This window comes from Rhinoraja longicauda, chromosome 6, assembly GCF_053455715.1.
Source record: "Rhinoraja longicauda isolate Sanriku21f chromosome 6, sRhiLon1.1, whole genome shotgun sequence".
Classification (NCBI taxonomy): domain Eukaryota; kingdom Metazoa; phylum Chordata; class Chondrichthyes; order Rajiformes; family Arhynchobatidae; genus Rhinoraja; species Rhinoraja longicauda.
In genome coordinates this window covers 21,451,645-21,472,281 of record NC_135958.1, presented here as the reverse complement: position 1 = coordinate 21,472,281, position 20,637 = coordinate 21,451,645, and the positions used below count along the sequence as shown (strand labels likewise).

General features: G+C 48.4%; 1 protein-coding gene across 2 annotated transcripts in view; it reads left to right on the top strand.

Annotated features, from left to right (window-relative positions):
- Positions 1-20,637, top strand: part of pepd (peptidase D) — a 68,359-nt gene that overhangs the window by 40,876 nt on the left and 6,846 nt on the right. For both annotated transcript variants that reach the window (XM_078400673.1, XM_078400672.1), the window contains 3 exons: positions 6,860-6,928; positions 7,920-7,997; positions 14,435-14,583. In XM_078400673.1, coding sequence (XP_078256799.1) covers positions 6,860-6,928; positions 7,920-7,997; positions 14,435-14,583 — 296 coding nt within the window. The remainder of the gene's footprint in view (positions 1-6,859; positions 6,929-7,919; positions 7,998-14,434; positions 14,584-20,637) is intronic.

Below are 20,637 nucleotides of genomic sequence, written 5' to 3'. Positions count from 1 at the left end.
CATCATGTTTGGCATGGACATTGTGGGCTGAAGGACCTGTTCCTGTGCAGTACTGTTCTACGTTCTAAATGATACCTCATGGTCGTCCTCATGGGTGAAGGAGATCATCATTGGAAAGCGGAGACGTTCATTGAGGTCTTGGCCAACATTTACCCTGCCACCAACAATCTGTTTCTGGAACTAATGCGATTGCATACCTCAAAACTAGCACTGGGCCAAATGGCCTCCTGTGTTGATGTGAGTACAAAGACAAGGCACTGGAATTAACCTGGTTTATGACTGGAGTGCAGCGAGAAAAGAGATTGCCTGAAGTGATCCACGATCATAACTTTGTCTTTAATGCTGCGGTCTTTGTTAGTTATTTGCAGTATCTGTAATACATGGGTTCAAATCCTACTGCCTGTTTACTGCAGTGTAAAACAAACATGTAAATAGAATCCAAAAGCAAAGAGCCACAGCTGCCGGGAATCCCACATCAGGCTGGGAATGTCAAAGATATTCATGGGTCGGCAGCATTGGTGGAGAGAGTGAGAGAGAGAGAATTCACTTTGGTCAATAAAGCTATCAAAGTCTGCTTCTTTCTCCACAGGTGCTGCCTCACATGCTTTGTTTCAATGGAAGTAAAATGAAAGATGACTTTTGGAGCTGTTAGATTGTCGTTTAAAACTGGTGTGCGCACCATTTCCCACCACCTTGGTCACCCCAGCTCCTTTCACCTCCTTCGTACACTCCTCTCCCATCCCGGTGTCCCATATTTAATTTTAACCCCCCTCTTTTCCCTCCCACTTCCCTTCCATTGGCTTTACATTTCACTTCTCTTTCCATATCTGATACTCTTTTGTCTCATTTTCACCTGCGACCTTTATCAGTTCCTCCACACATCTGCCAATCACTCCACTGGCCTGCATCTACCTACCTCTCTTGTTCAGATTTCTTCCCCTCGCCTCCCCACTACCATCAGTCTGAAGGTTCCCGACCCAAAACGTTGTCTGGCCATTCCCTCCACAGTCTGAAGGGTCTCGACCTGAAACGTCACCCATTCCTTCTCTCCTAGATGCTGCCTGACCTGCTGAGTTACTCCAGCATTTTGTGATTCCCTCCACAGATGCTGCTTGACCCGCTGAGTTCCTCCAGCACTGTGTTTTACTCAAGATTCTAGCATCTGCAGTCTCCTGTGCGTCTGTAAGAATTCTGTTGACAGATGAACAGGGTTAATTAAACACATTAACCACACTGAGCTAAACACAACCTAATTAATCAAACTTTGCTCATTGTTATTGATGCCAGAATTGGATTTTTTCAAATGATGATTGACATCCTTTCATTACCTGATATCTAATTCATTGTAAATTAGCCGCTTGAATTGTTCTCCGTAAGATTGTTTTGTGTACACGGAAGGAAAAGTTCCGTGACTGCGTCTTAGTTGAGATAATTATATTTGTGCGAGGTTTTAAACCTTTGGCCTGCTGGATAAACAGGCTGTGTGCAGTGACGCCGACAGTAACCCTTCCCTTACACGGGAATCGGGCTGCATTGACAAATGTATTCACTGAAGAAGGCTCCCGACTCAAAATGTTGTCTGTCTGTTCCCTTCATAGATGCTGCCTGACCCGCTGAGTTCCTCCTGCACTCTTATTTGTTAAAGATTCCAGCATCTACGGAATCTTGTGACTCTACCAAAAAAGAAATAGTGTGGGAGTAACTCAGTGGGTCAGGCAACGTGTTCTGGAACATGTTCTGCCGTTTTGGGGCAGGACCCTTCTCCAGACTGAGTTAGTGGTTGATCGTCATTGCTGTAGATCCATCTGCACAGACTGTCTTTGCATCACTTTTGTTTGATTCTCGTTTGAGAGGGTTTGAAGTTCATGTTCAGTGTTAATCAGCATTGATTGAGTTGTAGGGAGAGTGAGAGTGTGATGACGTACGACAATGGTCACCGTACAAGGAGAGTGCAAGGAACAATGAGACTGCCCCTCGTGCCTCCTCTCCCTTTCGGTCAGTCCTAACTGATCCAGGTGCACTCTCCTGCCAGTTCAAACCATCTTCACCACCATCCGTGTCCCACCCTGGGAGCGTGTGATGGGACAAGGTGAGGGGAGATTTATTATGTGGCTAACTCAGAGTTTGTGTGATGGGACAGTGTAGAGGTAACTTCACTCTGTGTCTAACCGTGGGAGCATGTGATGGGATGGTGTAGAGGCAGCTTCGCTCTTTACCTGCCCTGGGAGTGTGTGATGGGATGGTGTAGAGGGAGCTTCACTCTGTGACTAACCGTGGGAGTATGTGATGGATGGTGTAGAAGGAGTTTCTGTACCTGCCCTGGGAGTGTCAGACATGTCAAGCTTGCTTTCGAGCTGCTCCATCGGTTTAAGGGCACACAGAATCCTCTCCTTGTTCTGGGGAAGGACATATTTCACAGTGTAGAAGCTGCTCTCTTTCTATTGGATTTTCTCAAGAGTTCTATTGTTGTTTCCAGTAGAGGTTGAGGACTGGTGAAACTCCTGGTACTGTGTGAGAGCAGGTATAAATCCTGGGACTTTTAGGGTTGTACATTGACAAAAGAGGCTGAGTTGGTGAACATTGTGTCCACACTAATCCAATGCATCTGGTTATATGTATCTGACCAACTTTGTACGGGACAGAGTTGCCTCGACAGCAATTCTTTGACTTGCCCACAATGGGCTACGGTCTACACGATGTTAGAACAATCGCAGAATGATCAGGGGAACCAGTTAAGCTGGACTACCATCGTACGAAAGCAGTGACTATCAACTACATAGGAGCACAGAGTACGTGGGCGAGCTTGGCAAGCCCAGTGGGGAATGCCCAGTAGTTATTAGAACAAAAAATAATGTCTATGCCAAGTAAAACTAATCTCCTCTGCATGTATGTGACTATACTGCATTCCCTGCCTCACAATGCTCCTACTGTATCTGCTTCCATCGCCACCCCTGGCAGCACATTCCAGGGACTTGCACCGTAAATATATGCCCTCTGAACTTTGACATTTCTACACTAGGGAATAGATTCTGACTGTCTACCCAATGTATGCCTCCCATAATTGTACATATTTGGATCGGGTCTCCCCTCAACCTGCGACATTCCAGAACAAGCAATCCAGGTTTGTCCTACCTCAACCTTTTGTTCAACTACAACCTTGTAATTAATATCCTCTACTCCAGTCAGCATTCTGGTAAATCTCTGCACCCTCTCCAAAGCATCCACATCCTTCCTGTAATAGGGTGACTGGAACTACACACAATATTCCAAATGTGGCCTAACCAAAGTCCTATAAAACTGCTTCATAACGTCCTGACATTTGAACTAGATGCCACGACCAATGAAGGCAAACATATCGTATGCCTTTTTTACCACTCTATCCACGTGTTCCCCCTTTATGGCTATGGACTTGGAAACCAGGAGTGTGCTTGCCGCCCGTCTGACAGCTGCCATGCTGAGGTGAAGGTCTGTCTGCTTGGACAGATGGCTCCTCTGCCAGGTATCTGCCCCCATCCAATGCACCAGGGCAGGAGGGATCGCTGAGTGACAACCCCATCCTCGAGAGTGCTGTGCAGTGGCACAGCAGGCAGAGCTGCTGCCTCACAGCGCCAGAGACCCAGGTTCAATCCTGACCTCCAGCACTGTCTGTGTGGAGTTTGCACATTCCTCCGTAACCGCATGGGTTCCCTCTGGCGGTTCTGGCTGCCCCGGTTTTCTCTCATGTCCCCATGGTGTGTGGGTCCATGGGCTAACTGGCCACTGTAAGTTGCCTCCAGTGTGTCGGCAAAGGGTGGAAACTGTAGGGCGTCAAGGGGAATGTGTGGAGAATAAAAGACCAGTGTGGACGGTTCGAGAGAGACCCAGGTGGGTTAGGGCCTGTTTGTGAGCAGTGTCTCTGTCTCTGTGCAGCTGTCCCTCGTTCAAGATCACGGATCTTCCAGAAATGGTGATGTCCACAGTGCTGAGTGAAGTTCTGGTGTGGACGATCCTAAAACTAGGCAGCATAGGCTTAAATTGAGAGGGGAGATATTTAAGAGGGACCTTAGGAACATTTTAACTGGAATGAGCTGCCAGAGGAAGGTATGGAAGTGGATACAACTACAACGTTTAAAAGGCATTGGACAGATCTATAGATAGGAAAGGTTCAGAGATATGGGCCAAATGCATGGCAACTTGGTGGTATGGACAAGGTGGGCCGAAGGGCCTGTTTCCATGCTGTGTAGCTCTCTGACCCTATGATCCGGGCTGAGGGGATGGGTTACCGGGGAAGACAGTTCATTTCACAGGACTCTATTACATGTGGATATTTTATAGGAATCCAGATTGTGAATTTATTTTAATAGTTTGAATATATCATATATATATATATATCATATATCATATCATATATATATACAGCCGGAAACAGGCCTTTTCGGCCCTCCAAGTCCGTGCCGCCCAGTGATCCCCGTACATTAACACTATCCTACACCCACTAGGGACAATTTTTTACATTTACCCAGCCAATTAACCTACATACCTGTACGTCTTTGGAGTGTGGGAGGAAACCGAAGATCTCGGAGAAAACCCACGCAGGTCACGGGGAGAACGTACAACTCCTTACAGTACAGCACCCGTAGTCAGGATCGAACCTGAGTCTCCGGCGCTGCATTCGCTGTAAAGCAGCAACTCTACCGCTGCGCTACCGTGCCGCGGTATAGTGAATGCATTATCTTCCACTCAATTTTGCAGAAGCTTTTGAAGATTGAGATGAGCGTGGAGGTTATCATAGTACTTGGGGACTAATCAAGGAGCGGGAGTGGTGATTGAGAGTGACTGGAAAGCTTCTGGGTGTGCTCGGCGAGGGGTATGGGGATTGGAGGAACTGGCTCTGAGCCTTGTCCGAGCCTCTGCTTCAGATCAGTGTGGATAATGGTAACCTGAACAATTGGTCCCTGTGGGATTAATTACTCAGCTCTGCTGGGCTCCTGGACTGAGCCACGCTGCCAACTATTCTCAGCTCAAACAGGATGCCCCTCCCCCGCTGGCAATATCAGGAGCTCTTTTAGTTCAGAGTTGGTGCATTATCATTTCACCCCTTCTCTATCCTTTACACTTCCCATATTATAGTGTGATTATCTGTGTTCAACACTGAGACCTCACAAAATGCTTTCTCTTTCACTCTTTACTCTCTTCTCCCCTTTCACTCTACTCTTTCCTGTCCGCAATATCCTCACTGCTTCCCAGTACTTCCCATCTTTCCTCAACTGCCCTCCCCCCTCCTCGTCCTTCCTCATATCATCCCTCCCCTTCCAAGTTCTTTCTCTGTCTCTCTCCCATTAAGATTCTGCATTAGAGAAAGTTGGCGAGACCACACTTGGAGAGCTGTGTGGTCGGTCACTCAGCTATAGTAAGGATGTCATTAATTTGGAAAGGGTGCAGAAGAGTGCAGCAGGATGGTACCTGGGCTCGCGTTATAGGGAGAGGTTGGATAGACTGGGACTTCCTTCTTTGGAGCGTCGGAGGCTGCAACAGGCAGGGGAAGGGTGGGGAGCTGGCAGCTCAGCTAACAATAGGCCTGTCCAGGAGAACTTTCAGTTTCTGCGCTAACCTAATGATATAGCAACTTATCAAATGCCTTCTGGAACATGAGAATCTTGGTCAGCATGGATGAGTTGGGCCAAAGGGCCTGTTTCCATGCTGTATGGCTCTGTCTACCAGTCCCCTTATCTACTTGCACAGACTCCATTGAACTGATCAAACAATTTCCCTTGTTTGACTTTGCTTGATTACATTGATTCTTTTTGTTAAAGTATCCTTTTATAACTTCTTAAATAATAGATTTAATATGTTCCCTCTGAGAGTTGTTCGGTCTTTTCTTTCAGCTCTGTCTGTCTCACTTCCTTTCATGAATAAAGGAATGGTATTTGCTATTTTCCTGTCCATTGGAACCATCCCAAACTCTGGGGACCTTTGGGAAATGAACTCAAAGAGCTGACATCGCACAGGCCTCTCCCGTTAAGACCTTGGGATGTCGAGTCTCAGGACTCATGAGATGTCCGCTTGCAGCTTCCACCGTCTGCTCTGTGACTTCCTCCCACCTATTCCTGTTCACAGCTGTTTCTTGCATCCTCTACTAGTGACAGGTGCAGAATATCCCTTTTAATTCAACTGCCATCACCTTGGCCGTTCCCCAGACACGCTCTGTGAAGTCTTTTAAAATTATCTGCACAACTCCATTCTTTATGTTTCTGGCTGGCCTCTAACCCTGAACTCTAATTCTTCTCTCCTAATTATCTTTTAGAAATTCTTTTTAGAGTTTAGATTTGTCCACGCTGACCATCGATCACCCATTCACACGAGTTCTATGTTATCCCTCTTTCTCATCCACTCCCTACACACTAGGGGCAATTTACAGAGGGTCAATTAACCAACAAACCTGCATGATTATGGGAGGTGGGAGGAAACCGGAGCAACCAGAGAAAACCCACACAGTCACAGGGAGAACATACAAACTCCACACAGACAGCACCACCGGTCAGGATCGAGCCTGGGTCTCTGGCACTGTGAGGCTGCAGCTCTACCGGCTGCACCACTTTTACATTGTGTTCAAGTGATTAAGAGTGATGTAGCTCATGCAGTGCAGGCTTTGTGATCGGGGCTGTTCACCAACTCAGTAGCCTTTCGCCAGCAGGAGTAGAAGCAGAGTCGGCCTCTGCCCCAGGTCGTGTGACCTGCACTCCCCCGCCCTGCAGCGCTCGACCCCCCCTCCCCTCCCCCCGTACTGTGACCCAGAGCCCGCGGGTTCTGGTTTGGGGATAGCTGGGGTAGGGTTCTGCCTGGGGTACTGAGCACTGATGGTCTGTTTTGTTTCCTGTAGCCTGTTCCAGCACTACTGCTACACTCGCGGAGGAATGCGCCACACGTCCTACACCTGTATCTGTGGCAGGTAAGGATCTGTCTGACCAGAGCGTACAGCTTGCTCCCTTTGTCTTAGTGCCTGCAATCTCTGCTCGCACGGGGAGGGAGTACCACGGGAGGGGACGGCAAGGGAGGGAGCGCCGCGGGAGGGAGCGCCGCGGGAGGGGGAGACGATGGAGGGAGCGCCGCAGCAAGGCAGGGGGTAACGGCGGGAGGAAGCGGCGAGGGAGCATCATGCCGTGGGAGAGAAGGAGGAAGGGAGGGAGAGCCACGCCACATTTGTGGTCCTTTGGCGCCACCAGGTGTTACTCTGGTGTCGTGCAAAGTTTTAAGTTTTAATTTTAAGATTTATTAAACTATCCGTTTAAACTTTCTGCAACGTAGTTTTGACTTGTAGTTGTGAGCTTGTACTGAAGAGCGGTAACAGCAGCCTGTTAGGTCGTTCAGTGACCAGCTAGTACTGAGCAGCTGACTGGGAGGCTGTAATATGGGAATGGTAGCGTCACTACACACAGCAGGCTGTCACAAGCAGGGGTTCAGTGTCTGACACTCGGAGGGTAAAGCGATTGCCACTGGCTCAGGAGATTAGGCTTCAGTGCAGCCACCCGGGGGGGGTATGAGGAATATGACTATGTTTAGTTTGCACGTTCTCCCTGTGACCTCACGGATTTCCACCCGGTGCTCCGGTTTCCTCCCACATCCGAAAGATGTGCGGGTTTGTAGGTTTATTGGCCCTTGTAAATTGCTCCTGGTGTGTAGGGAGTGGATGAGAAAGTGGAATAACGTAGAACTAGTGTGAGCAGGTGATCGATGGTCGGCAGGGACTTGGTGGGTTGAAGGGCCTGTTTCCATGCTGTTTCAATCCATCAATGGTCTGCTGAACCTGTCTGCTCCCTGGGTGAATGTGCATGTTGGAGTTCTCCTGGGTCCTGAGCAACACCGTCCATGACCTGATGGTGGTTTTCTGTGCTGCGCGCGGGGTCTTGCTCCTTGATCACACTCGTTGTCCTGTCTTACAGTGGGGTGAACTCCTCCGTCCTGCACTATGGACATGCTGGCTCTCCCAACGACAAGACCGTCTGCGATGGAGACATGTGGTGAGAGCTGATCTCTTTCTAGTTTGTGTTTCATTCGCCAAGTATCGAAGGGCATTCTTTCTGGTCACTTGGCCAGCAGCTCGACAGGTGGCTGAGGAAGGTAGAGGCCCAAACCACAACATGCTGTGGGTTTATTATGGTCTTGGACACCTCCACCCTGGGAGAAAGATTTGAACTGTCTGCCCTATCTATGCCTCTCATAACTTTGTATACTTTTATCAGGTCTGCTCAACATCCAATGCTCCAGAAAAAATGATCCAAGTTTGTCCATCCTAAGTAGAGAAGATTTACGAGAATGTTGCCAGGACTCGAGGGCCTGCGCTATAGGGAGTGGCTGGGCAGGTTGGGACTTTATTCCTTGGAGCACAGGAGGATGAGGGGTGATCTTATAGAGGTGTATAAGACCATGAGGGGAATAGATAGGATGAACACGCAGAGTCTTTTACCCAGAATAGGGGAATCAAGAATCGGAGGGCACAGTTTTAAGGTGAGAGAGGAATTATTTAAAAGGAAACTAAGGGGCAATTTTTTCACACACAGCGTGATGGGTATGTGGAATGACCTGTCAGAGGAACGAGTTGAGACAGGTACTATTACAGTATTTAAAACATTTGAACAGGCACATAGATAGGAAAAGTTTAGAGGATATAGGCTAAAGGTGGACAAAGGTGGAGCATGTGGTAAACCTATTCTACACCCTCGCCAAAGTCTTCACATATTCAAAGAGTCATATATCATGGAAGCAACTTTCCCATGCTGGCAAAGGTACCCCGGCTCATCCCACCTGCCTGCATTAGGCCCATATTCCTGTAACCCTTTCCTATCTGTGCACCTATCCAAATGTCTTTTAAATTTTATTATCGTACCTACGAAAGTACATCCTTCCTGAATGGGGTGGCCAGAACTGCACAAATGTGGCCAAACCAAAGTTCTATGAAGCTGCAGCGTTGTAAAGCCTGGGTCGGTGCAGGCATGGTGCTCGTTGCCCTCCTCTGCGTTCAGACACTTGTGCATCGCTAACTTTACTCACTCGCCTTAGCTGTGTCTGTTGGCACAAAGCTCCTAACCCACACTACTGCCCTCCTTTCCTCATCGAAGACAGAGACCCCTCCAGAACTATCTTGTTGAAGCCGTCGGTGAAAGCCTCTGGTCACTGATGCTGACTTGTGAAGTATTATGAGCAGGCTGGTTGGTATGTGTCCACTGTCTAATGGTGGTTGCTGCTTGCTATTGCTGCCACATGGTGGCGGTAGTGGGCTGCAGGAGAGACAGTGGTGGCTGCCCTAGTGGTTACCTACTGCCAACCCAACAATGACATTCTTTCTTGCTGCTGCTTAACAGGCCTGTAAACAACAACACATAAAATTATAACAATACAATAAATTAGTAACCAATATTAGGTAACTAAGTATAAGAAAATCAGCCTGAAGAAGGGTCTCGACCCGAAACGTCACCCATTCCTTCTCTCCTGAGATGCTGCCTGACCTGCTGAGTTACTCCAGCATTTTGTGAATAAATACCTTCAATTAGGTAACTGTAATATTAGGTTAGAGGTTGGTAGATATGACATTGTGGGGATTACAGAGACGTGCTGCAGAAGGATTGGGCCTGGGAACTTAATATTGAGGGTTATACATCCTATAGAAAGGACAGGCAGGTGGGCAGAGGCGGTGGGGTAGCTCTGTTGGTGAGGGATGAAATTCAGTCCCTTGCGAGGGAAGCCACAGGGACTGACGAGGTAGAGTCACTGTGGATTGAGTTGAGGAATTGTAAAGGCACGAAGACACTAATTGGTGTTATCTAAAGACTCCCAAATAGTAGCCCGGATGTAGGGTGTAAGATGCAGCAAGAGTTAAAACTGGCATGTAAGAATAGGTAATGCCACTGTGGTGATGGGCGATTTCAATATGCAGGTAGACTGGGAAAATCATGTTGGTTCTGGACCCCATGAAAGAGAGTTTGTAGAGTGCCTCCGAGATGGATTCTTAGAGCAGCTTGTAATGAAGCCTACCAGAGAAAAGGCAATTCTGGATTTAGTGTTGTCCAATGAACCAGATTTGATAAGTGAACTCGAGATAAAGGAACCGCTTGGACGTAGTGATCATAATATGATTAGTTTTAATCTGAAATTTGAGCATGATAAGTCCCCTGGGCCTGATAGTCTGCATCCCAGAGTCCTCAGGGAGGTGGCTCTAGAAATAGTGGATGCATTGGTGATCATTTTCCAATGTTCAATTGATTCGGGATCAGTTCCTGTGGATTATCATATCATATCATATCATATATATACAGCCGGAAACAGGCCTTTTCGGCCCTCCAAGTCCGTGCCGCCCAGTGATCCCCGTACATTAACACTATCCTACACCCACTAGGGACAATTTTTACATTTACCCAGCCAATTAACCTACATACCTGTACGTCTTTGGAGTGTGGGAGGAAACCGAAGATCTCGGAGAAAACCCACGCAGGTCACGGGGAGAACGTACAAACTCCTTACAGTGCAGCACCCGTAGTCAGGATCGAACCTGAGTCTCCGGCGCTGCATTCGCTGTAAAGCAGCAACTCTACCGCTGCGCTACCGTGCGATTGGAGGTTAGCTAATGTTATCCCACTTTTCAAGAAAGGAGCGAGAGAGAGAGAAAACGGGGAATTACAGACCAGTTAGCCTGACTTCGGTGGTGGGAAAGATGCTGGAGTAAATTATTAAAGAGGTAATAACGGTGCATTTGGATAGCAGTAAAAGAATAAGTCCAAGTCAGCATGGATTTATGAAAGGGAAATCATGCTTGACTAATCTTCTGGAATTTTTTGAGGACGTGACAAGTAAAAGGGATGAAGAGGAGCCAGTGGATGTAGTGTATCTAGACTTTCAGAAAGCCTTTGATAAGGTCCCGCACAGGAAATTGGTGACTAAAATTAGAGCACATGGTATTGGGGAGAGGGTGTTGACATGGATAGAAAATTGGTTGGCAGACAGAAAGCAAGGAGTAGGAGTAAACGGATCATTTTCAGAATGGCAGGCAGTGGCAAGTAGAGTGCCGCAAGGCTAGGTGTTGCGGTCACAACTGTTTACCATATATATTAAGGATTTGGAAGAGGGAATTAGAAGCAACACTGGCACGTTTGCGGATGACACGAAGCTGGGTGGCAGTGTGAACTGTGAAGAGGATGTTAGGAGGTTGCAGGTTGAGTGAGTGGGCAGATGCAGTATAATATAGATGAGGTTATCCATTTTGGCGGCAGAAACAAGGAGGCAGATTATTATCTCAATGGAGGTCCAGCGAGACCTGGGTGTCCGTGTACACCAGTCACTGAAAGTTGGCGTGCAGGTACAGCAGGCAGTGAAGAAAGCTAATGGAATGTTGGCCTTCATAACAAGAGGATTTCAGTATAGGAGTAAAGAGGTTCTGCAGTTATATAGGGCCCTGGTAAGACCACATCTGGAGTATTCTGTACAGTTTTGGTCTCCTAATTTGAGGAAGAACATCCTTGTAATTGAGGCAGTGCAGCGTAGGTTCACGAGATTGATCCCTGGGATGGCGGGACTGACATATGAGGAATGATTGAAAAGACTAGGCTTGTATTCACTGCAGTTTAGAAGGATTAGAGGGGATCTTATAGAAACATATAAAATTATAAAAGGTCTGGACAAGCTAGATGCGGGAAAAAATGTTCCCGATGTTGGGTGACTCCAGAACCAGGGGCCACAGTCTTAGAATAAAGGGGAGGCCATTTAAAACTGAGGTGAGAAAAAACATTTTCACCCAGAGTTGTGAATTTGTGGAATTCTCTACCACAGAGGGCAGTGGAAGCTGAATCATTGCATGGATTTAAGAGAGATAGAGTTCTAGGGGCTAGAGGAATCAAGAGATATGGGGAGAAGACAGGCACGGGGTATTGATTGGGGACGATCAGCCATGATCACAATGAATGGCGGTGCTGGGTTGAAGGGCCGAATGGCCTCCTCCTGCACCTATTTTCTATGTTTCTGTTTTTCTATGTTTCTATGTCTATGTTTCTTTTTTTTTAATAATTCTATTTTTATTTTGATTTTCCAGTTCCATACATTCCGCAATGATACACATTCTCATTCACCTTAAACCCTCCTTAGTTAACAAATACTGCATATCCCAAAATAAAGCATACCACAGGTATTGGAAGCACTACAAGGATGGGTAATGACTTACTGGACATTTGATCATATCCAAAACTTAACTACACACAAAAACAAAAACAACTAAAACCAACATTTGGGGTATACCTCTATAATATTTCATCACTACTTCTGGAGCGGTATGAAATCAAGGAAAATGAGATAGGACACGGAAGTAGGATACAATACAAAGATCCGCTTTAAATGAATGATGGCCGTACGGGCATGATGTACAACATCCATTTTTCCCACCTTTTCAAAAATATTCCCTGTTGCAATCTTAAAGCAAAAGTTATCCTTTCCATTATAAAAATATCATATACAATGTTAATCCAGTCATCCACATTAGGTTTTCCAGGTTTCAACCACTTCCTAGTAATAGCTTTCCTGCTGGCAGCACTTAAGATCTGGAAAAGATACTTATCTTTAATAGAAGCATTTTGTACTGGTAAAGCACCAAAATATAAAAACTCAAATTTAAATGGAATATCCATATAAAATACTTTTTGTAAAACTTTATGAATCTCCTGCCAAAATGGGATCACTGATACACAAGACCAAAATATGTGAAAATGGTTTGCCTCAAGGCACCCACATTGTCGCCAGCATGAAGAAGAATTTGTGTAATGCCTTTTTTGAACTGGTGTAATAAAAAACCTAATAAGGGTTTTCCAGCAAAACACCTATGTCTATGTTTCAAGAGCTTGATGGTTGTAGGGAAGAAGCTATTCATGAACCTGGACGTCACAGTTTTCAGGCTCCTGTACCTTTTTCCTGATGGTAGCAGCAAGATAAGAGCGTGGCCAGGGTGGTGTGCGTTTTTGATGATATTGGCTGCCTTCTTAGGCAGCACCTCCTGTAGATCCCTTCAATAGTTGGGAGGTCAGTACCTGTGATGAACCGGGCAGTGTCCACCACTCTGTAGTCTCATTTATTCCTGGGCGTTTGAGTTGCCCCATCCAACACTCCCAACAATGCTTGCTATACCTGCATGCTTGTATTTAAATGTCAATGTACAACCCAGGACTGTGCATTAACATTTTCCATATCTAAAACCTTCCTGTTCATCTCACCTTGCATTTTAATCTGAAGCCTTCTCATCACCACCCCCGTCACCCACGCTTCACCTCTTTCCCACCGGCCTTTGTCTCTGCCTCTCCTCTGTCCACCTCACATCTCCCTTCTCCCAGCCAGCCGGCGAGCTCCCAACACTACCACTGACCAAAGATTGAGGCTGGGATCAGCATTGGCCGGACTCCTCTTTCAGCGGGAGTGTCTGCCTGTGACTCGATATAAATGACTGCAGGGAATATCGGCACCGCAGTTTGGCTCACTGTTTCCAGGGAATAACTCGTCTCCTGCCCCAGCACGAATCAGTGCCTTCAGCGAAGGAGAGGGGTGGTGACACCACGTTTGGCAGTGCACCAGTTCCCAGTCGATTCTCAGAATCTGACACCAGAAGCAAGTTTGCAACATGAACCTTTGCAGTCTGAGCTCGCCACAGAACCCTGTGTCTTCCTGGATTTTCCCACGCTCCAACCATGCAGCCTGCTCATGGTGTTCCAACAACTCAGGAGCCATCAGCAGAGATCACAGAACAGGCCCTTTGCCCCAGTGTCTGCCCAACATGATGCCCAGTTAAACTAATCTCTGCCTGCAGGTAATCTATAATCCTCCATTCGCTCCATATCAAAAAGTCTCAAACACCACTCTCGTATCTGCATTCACCACCATCCCTGGTAGTACGTTCCAGACACTCACGACGTTGTGTAAAAAAAACCGCCCCCATATCCATTTTAAACTTTGTCCCTCTTATCGTAAATCTGTGTCCTCTAGTCTTTGACATTTCTATCCTGGGGAAAAGATTCTGACCGTCTTCCCTATCTATGCCTTTCAATTTTATACACATCCATCAGGTCTCCCCTCAATCTTGGGCGTTCCAGAGAAAGAAATCTGTTTGTTCAACCTTTTTACAGCTAAAACTCCCTAATCCAGGCAACATCCAGGTGGATGTGAGGTTGTCTGTTTTGTTGAGATGAATAGGAATGTGTTAGATTGGGACGATGCACAGGGAAACCTGGATCATACATCAGTATCTGAAAGTGAACATGCAGGTGCTACAAGCAATGCTGGGAGTGTCGCATGGGATGCTGCAGAGAGGGCTTCACTGTGCACACCCTTCAGTGTTTGAGGTACGAGTGTGTGCTCGGACTGTGAAGGCCGCCGGCTAATGCCGGGTCTCTGTTACGAACCCTGTGACAATGTTGTGTATTTGTCATTGCAGCCTCTTCGACATGGGTGGGGAGTACTACTGCTACGGCTCAGACATCACCTGCTCATTTCCAGCCAACGGCAAGTTTACACCTGACCAGCGAGATGTTTATAAAGCTGTCCTGAAAGCTTCGCTGGCAGTGATGAGCGCAATCAGACCAGGTGAGTTTCCTCCCCGTCCCCCTCAACACCGGCTCTAACCGTGGCGCTACAACACCAACACTATATTTTGCACTCAAGTATTTTTCTCTTTCCACCACCTGTTGTACTTGTGCACAGCTTGATTGTACTCGTGCATATTATGATTTGTGGACACAAAAAGCTGGAGAAACTCAGCAGGTCAGACAACATCTCTGGAAAAAAAGAATAGTGTGATTTGACTAGATAGCACTCGAACAAAGTTTTCCTCTGTATCTCGGTACAGGTGACCATAATAAACCAGTGCCTTTACCGAGTGGCTGCTGAACAGAGAGGGAGCAGCCTCGGGCTGCCCCTAAACCCGGCCCCGCCTCGTCCAGGGGCTTGAACTGTAGCCGCAGGACTCGCCTCCAACACCTAGCAGCCCCCAACAAATTTTCTCCAACTCCCCTCAAACTCTTTTCCCGATTAGCTTGTGTCTTTGGCGAAGATCGGAAGGACAAGAGTTGGCGGATCAGAGAATCTGAGGTTGCAGAGTTCATTCCTCCTGTGGCCCTTCTGCCAGTGTCCAGCGTCTAGTGTTTAATTGTCACATGTACTGACAACAGAACAATGAAATCCTTACTTGCCCGTAAATACGCTTGTAAATGCACTATACATAGATAAATATACAATAATAAATAATACAATAAATTAATAACATTAATGCCAGGTAACCACGTTAGTGCAAAACGTAGGTTGTGATTGCAACCAAAGATACATAGTTCATAGTTGCTGAGATCATAGTTGCTGAGGTTGTGTGTTTATCTGAGGAATTAGTTCAAGGCCCCAAGCCTGAGCTCTTTGTGCCTGCATGTGGGAGTGGAGGATGATGGGAGCAGAAGGAGGGGGGGCGGTGGGTGTCAGGGTGGAGACAGTGGGTGGGGGTGGTGGGTGTTGGGGTGGGGCTGGCGTACGCAGGGGAGGGGCGAGCTAGGGTGTGTGCCGGGATGGGATGGTGTGTGCCGGGGATGGGTCAAACGGCATGAGTTACTCTCTGTTCCCTGACCCACCGCGCTCTGAACACAGTGGCAGCAGACGCCGGGGGCGATTTTTTTGAAGGGGATTTACCCGTGATTGGAGGTGGCCGATGTTAGCTTGCTAAACTCGAGCTGTGAGTACTGAACTCTGGAGGGTTTCAGTCACTTCTGGAGTTCGAATGATGCACTATTGGAAAGGGTGTGGAAGCAGATTCATTTAATAAGGGAACTGAATAGTCAACAAGGGAGCACTGGAGAAAGTAGGAATAGGCCAGTTGGCCCCTCTAGCCTGTCCCCTGTCGGTGTGGTTATTGGTGAGCCTCATCACCCTGTCTACCAGATCCCACATCCCTCTAGTCTTCATGTCTCAAATATAAATCCAACTCTACTTTAAATACTTCTAAAGGTTCAGCTTCCACCAATTGCTGGGGAGAGAGTTCCTGCTTCACCACCCTCTGTGAGAAGAAAATCATTTTTAAATGACCTTATAGTTAGGGTAAAACGCAGTGCTGGAGGAGCTCAGTGGATCAGGCAGCAACTATGAGGGAATAGACAGATGACGTTTTGACAATAGACAATAGGTGCAGGAGTAGGCCATTCAGCCCTTCGAGCCAGCACCGCCATTCAATGTGATCATGGCTGATCATTCTCAATCAGTACCCCGTTCCTGCTTTCTCCCCATACCCCCTGACTCCGCTATGCTTAAGAGCTCTATCTAGCTCTCTCTTGAATGTATTCAGAGAATTGGCCTCCACTGCCCTCTGGGGCAGAGAATTCCACAGACTCACAACTCTCTGACTGAAAAGGTTTTTCCTCATCTCTGTTCTAAATGGCCTACCCCTTATTCTTAAACTGTGGCCCCTGGTTCTGGACTCCCCCAACATTGGGAACATGTTTCCTGCCTCTAATGTGTCCAACCCCTTAATAATCTTATACGTTTCGATAAGATCCCATCTCATCCTTCTAAACTGGATGTTTTGGGTCGGGACCTTTCTCCAGACTGGTACTTGTTGCAGAGTGGAACTGTTGGGAAATGTAGGTGCCACAGGCCAACTTGTCTGCGAGATTGTTTGAACTTGGTTCCGGTTAAGTTAATTTTAGTTTATTCTTTCCACGAGAATTGTATTTTCAGTTTCACATTGCAGACACAGAGTGAATGCTGATTTCTCAGGTCAGCGAAATACCAGCCGCCTGTCTGCAGCCAGAGAAGCTGCTGGGTCAGATGAGCCTGAGGCGACTGGTCTCGGGGCCAGTGTCCTGGCGGCTCCAATGAGGCCTGCCTCTCGTCTGTCCCAATCCAAGAACAGCTGAATTAAAGCGGCATGCGTTTGTGGGCTGGAGTTGCTCGATACAACTCTCTGTGACTGTCCTCGCTCCTGTCCACCTCTATGGTAGACAGTAGTCTGAGGTGTCCAACAGCAGCCTCGAGGGCTGCCATCGTCTTGCTCTAGGCCACCTTCAATGTTGAACTTGGGGCAAATCCCTGTTGCCCTGTGAAGATATATCTCCAGAAGTAGAGTCATAGCGCACGGGAACAGACTCTTTGGCCCACCTTGTCCATGCCGACCAAGTTGGCATTCTGGGCTAGCCCCTTTTGCCAGCATGTGGCCCATATCCTTCTCAACCCTTGCTTTCGAGATATCTGCCCAAATGTCTTCTGAAGGTCATAATTGTATCCACCTCTGCAGCTTCCTCTGGCAGCTTGTACCCTCAGTGAAATTTCCCCCTCTCAAATCTCTTCCCTCACTGTAAGCCATCTAATTTTAGAATGCTCTGCCCTGGGGAATAGACTGAGTGTGAGCGACTCCCTCCTCTCCCCTCCCCCCCCTCCCCCCAACCTCCACCACCCCTCTCCCCTCCCCCGCGGGAGCAACCCGCCTCTCGCCCGGGCGGCCGGCATTGGTGGAGCGGGGGTGGGGGGGGGGGAGGGAGACCCCTGTCCCGTCCAGGTGCGGGGATGTTCAGTGGTAGACGGCGGCAGCTCTCCCCCTGTTGCTGAGCTGATGGACTCTGGGTGGCGTGGGGAAGGCACTGAGCTGGCCGGGGAGAGGAGGGGGGACGGGGGAGCCAAGGGCAGGCCCAGCGCCAGTCCCAGGCCTCGGCCTCCGCCTTCACCAACGCCCGGCCTCACTGCTGCTGCTGCCTCCTTTCCCCTTGGCCCACCTCAAGCTCACAGTTATCCGGTCACGTCCAGGCTCCGGCTGCTTCCCCCGGCACCAGGCCTGGCTCTCCTGCCCGCAAGAGACAGGCGGCCGAGCCATGCTCAACGGGCCCCAACTGCGCAGGCGCGGACGCGTTTGTTCTGCGCACGCACGGATGGGGCGGCCATCTTACATAAGTACCAGATCAACAGAGCCCCAACTGCGCATGCGCGTTTTTTTAAACTTTAAAATGTGAATAACTTAAAAAATATAACACCGATTTCAATGAAATTTCTTCCATAGGACCACGGGACGACGGTAAGGTGGACCTAAAATTGTTGCGCTATCGTGTACCGTTTTGGCTATAGTTCAGGAACAAGCGAACAAAGAGTTTTAGTAGATAGATGGGTCAAATGCAGGCAAATGGAACTAGCTGAATGCCAACTTAGTTGGCATGGACGAGCTGGGTTGAATGGCCCATTTCCGTGCTGTTCCTCTCTATGCTGCTGGTGGTGCTAACTGTGGCTGGAGCAGTGAGACGGTTCATTCTCCTGTGTGATGGGGAGCCGAGCTCTGGTTTGTACTGGTGCAGGAGGTGTGTTTGCCTTGATCTGGTGACGTTGACCTGTGCTGATGGACAGGGAGGCTTGTGTACACACTGTGTGCCTGGGATCAGCACCAAGCTGGAGCTGCCCAGCTTGTTCCAGTCACAGAGGTTGTTGGTGACCTGGATGTCTACCTGCTCACAGTGACTAGGCAGCAGCTGCTGACCATTGCACCACGGCGCTCCCCTCACAGACCTGGGCCGCTGCAGTGCCGCCCACCCCTCTCCATCCTGACCCACGCGGGGCTCCTCTCACAGACCTGGGCCGCTGCAATTCTGCTCACCCCCCCCCCATCCATTCAGACCCGCAGAGACACTGCTGGGTTCCCTTCCAGTTGATAGGGAATGATTTAGACTTGGAGCCCTGGAGAGAGGGATGTGGGTGAAAGGGGTCGGGGGGGGGGGGGGGGGGGTTCTGCAAGAGAGGGGACAAAGGGAAAGCCTCATAAAGCATTTACATTTTCACCCTCTCACCTTAACTGTATGCCTGCTAGTGTTTGACATTGTTACCCTGGGGAAAAGGTTGTGATTGTCTTACCCTATCTATGCCTCGCATAATTTAAAAAATCTCCCTTCAACCTCTGACGCTCCAGAGAAAACAATCCAAGTTTGTCCAACATCTCCTGACAGCTAATAACCTCTAATCCAGGCATCATTCTGGTCACCCTCCTCCCGTAATGGGGCGATTAGAACTGTACAAATGTGATCTAACCAAAGTCCCATAAAGCTGTATCTGTCATCTTGTGGGTGGTGGTGCAGGCAGGTTTGATAGTTGGGTTTACGATGCTTAGATAGACACGTGGATGTGAGGGCATGGGGGGATATGGATCACGTGTGCAGGCTGAGGTTAGTTTAACGGCATCATGTTCAGCATGGACATTGTGGGCTGAAGGGCCCATTCCTGTGCTGTTCTGATTTGTTTAAAAGGTAGATGTGGGGGGAAGGTTTCAGGTGTGAAGGGAGGGAAGGTTTCAGGTGTGAAGGGGGAGCAGTGTGGGACAGACCCCAACCACACTCAGCTGGACCAGCCGATGAGAACCTTGCCTTTTTCTGTACATGTTTTATGTTGCCACGTCTGTTGTGGTGCTGTTAATGACAGCTCTGGCTCACTGTCAGTGATAACCCAGCCAGAGGCAGTGGAGGAGGTTTGCATTACCAGCATTCTTTCTCCAGCAACGCTGTTAACCTTTGAGGTCAGTAGCAGTAGTTCGGCACCCTCTCAGATGCAAGGTTTTGCCACTGATGCCGTACTCTATGCCAAACCCCAAGCACACCATCCCTCCTCGACCCCAATGTGTGTTCCTCCAGCACTGGCAGTATCTCTCGCTTCCTTTCCTCAGCAGGGCCTCTCCTTCCGACTAGAATTTCCCTTTCCAAAGTGCATTACATTGCAATTGTTGGGATTAAATTCCATCTGCCACTAGTCCGCCCAACTTTTCAACTGATCTATATATTCTGCTGTGTCCTTGGACAACCTTCTTCACTATCTACAACTTCACAAACTCGTTTTATCTGCAGACTTACTAATCATACCCCTACATTCTCATCCACGTCATTTATATAAATGACAAACAACAAACGTTCCAGTACCGATCCGTGTGGCGTTAGTTTCCAGTCAGAGAAACAGTCTCCACCATTACGCTCTGATTCCCATCACCAACCCAGCTTTGGGGCCGGTTTGCCGACACATCTCTGATCCCTGGTGTCTGAACCTTTGAAAGAAGGTTACAGAACCTTCCCCTCCCACCTTCACCTTCACCCTCACCCTCCCTCTCCCTCTTGCTCTGCCCTTTCTCTCCCTCTCTCCCCCTGACCCCTCTCTCTCCCCTCCCTTTCTACCCGCATCCCATTCTCTATCTTTCTCTCCCAACCTCCCGCGCTTCATCTGCGACGCTCCCTCTCCCCCTCCCTGCAGCTTTGCACTGTTTTTTCTCTGATGAGGGATTCCAAGACTCCAGCTTGCTTCTCTCCCAGTCTTGTCTGGAGTTAGTTGTTTATTGACCCGAGGACTGCTGTTTCTAGGAATCTTCTCCAGCCGGAGCAGCCTACACCAGTAAATATTTACATGGTTGACAGTGATGTGTGTCTGTGCTGGCGCCATGCACACTCGACAGACTTGTTCCCTTACGGGGTCTGAGAGATGGCTGGGTGTGGGACGGATGCCCACACTCTCAAACTATGCCACTGGAAACATGCCCTTCAGCCCAACTCCATGGTGACAAAGGTACCATCCTGAGCTAGTCCCATCTGCCCATTTGGCCCATATCCCTCTAAACCTTTCCTATCCATGTACCTGTCCAAATGTCTTTTAAAT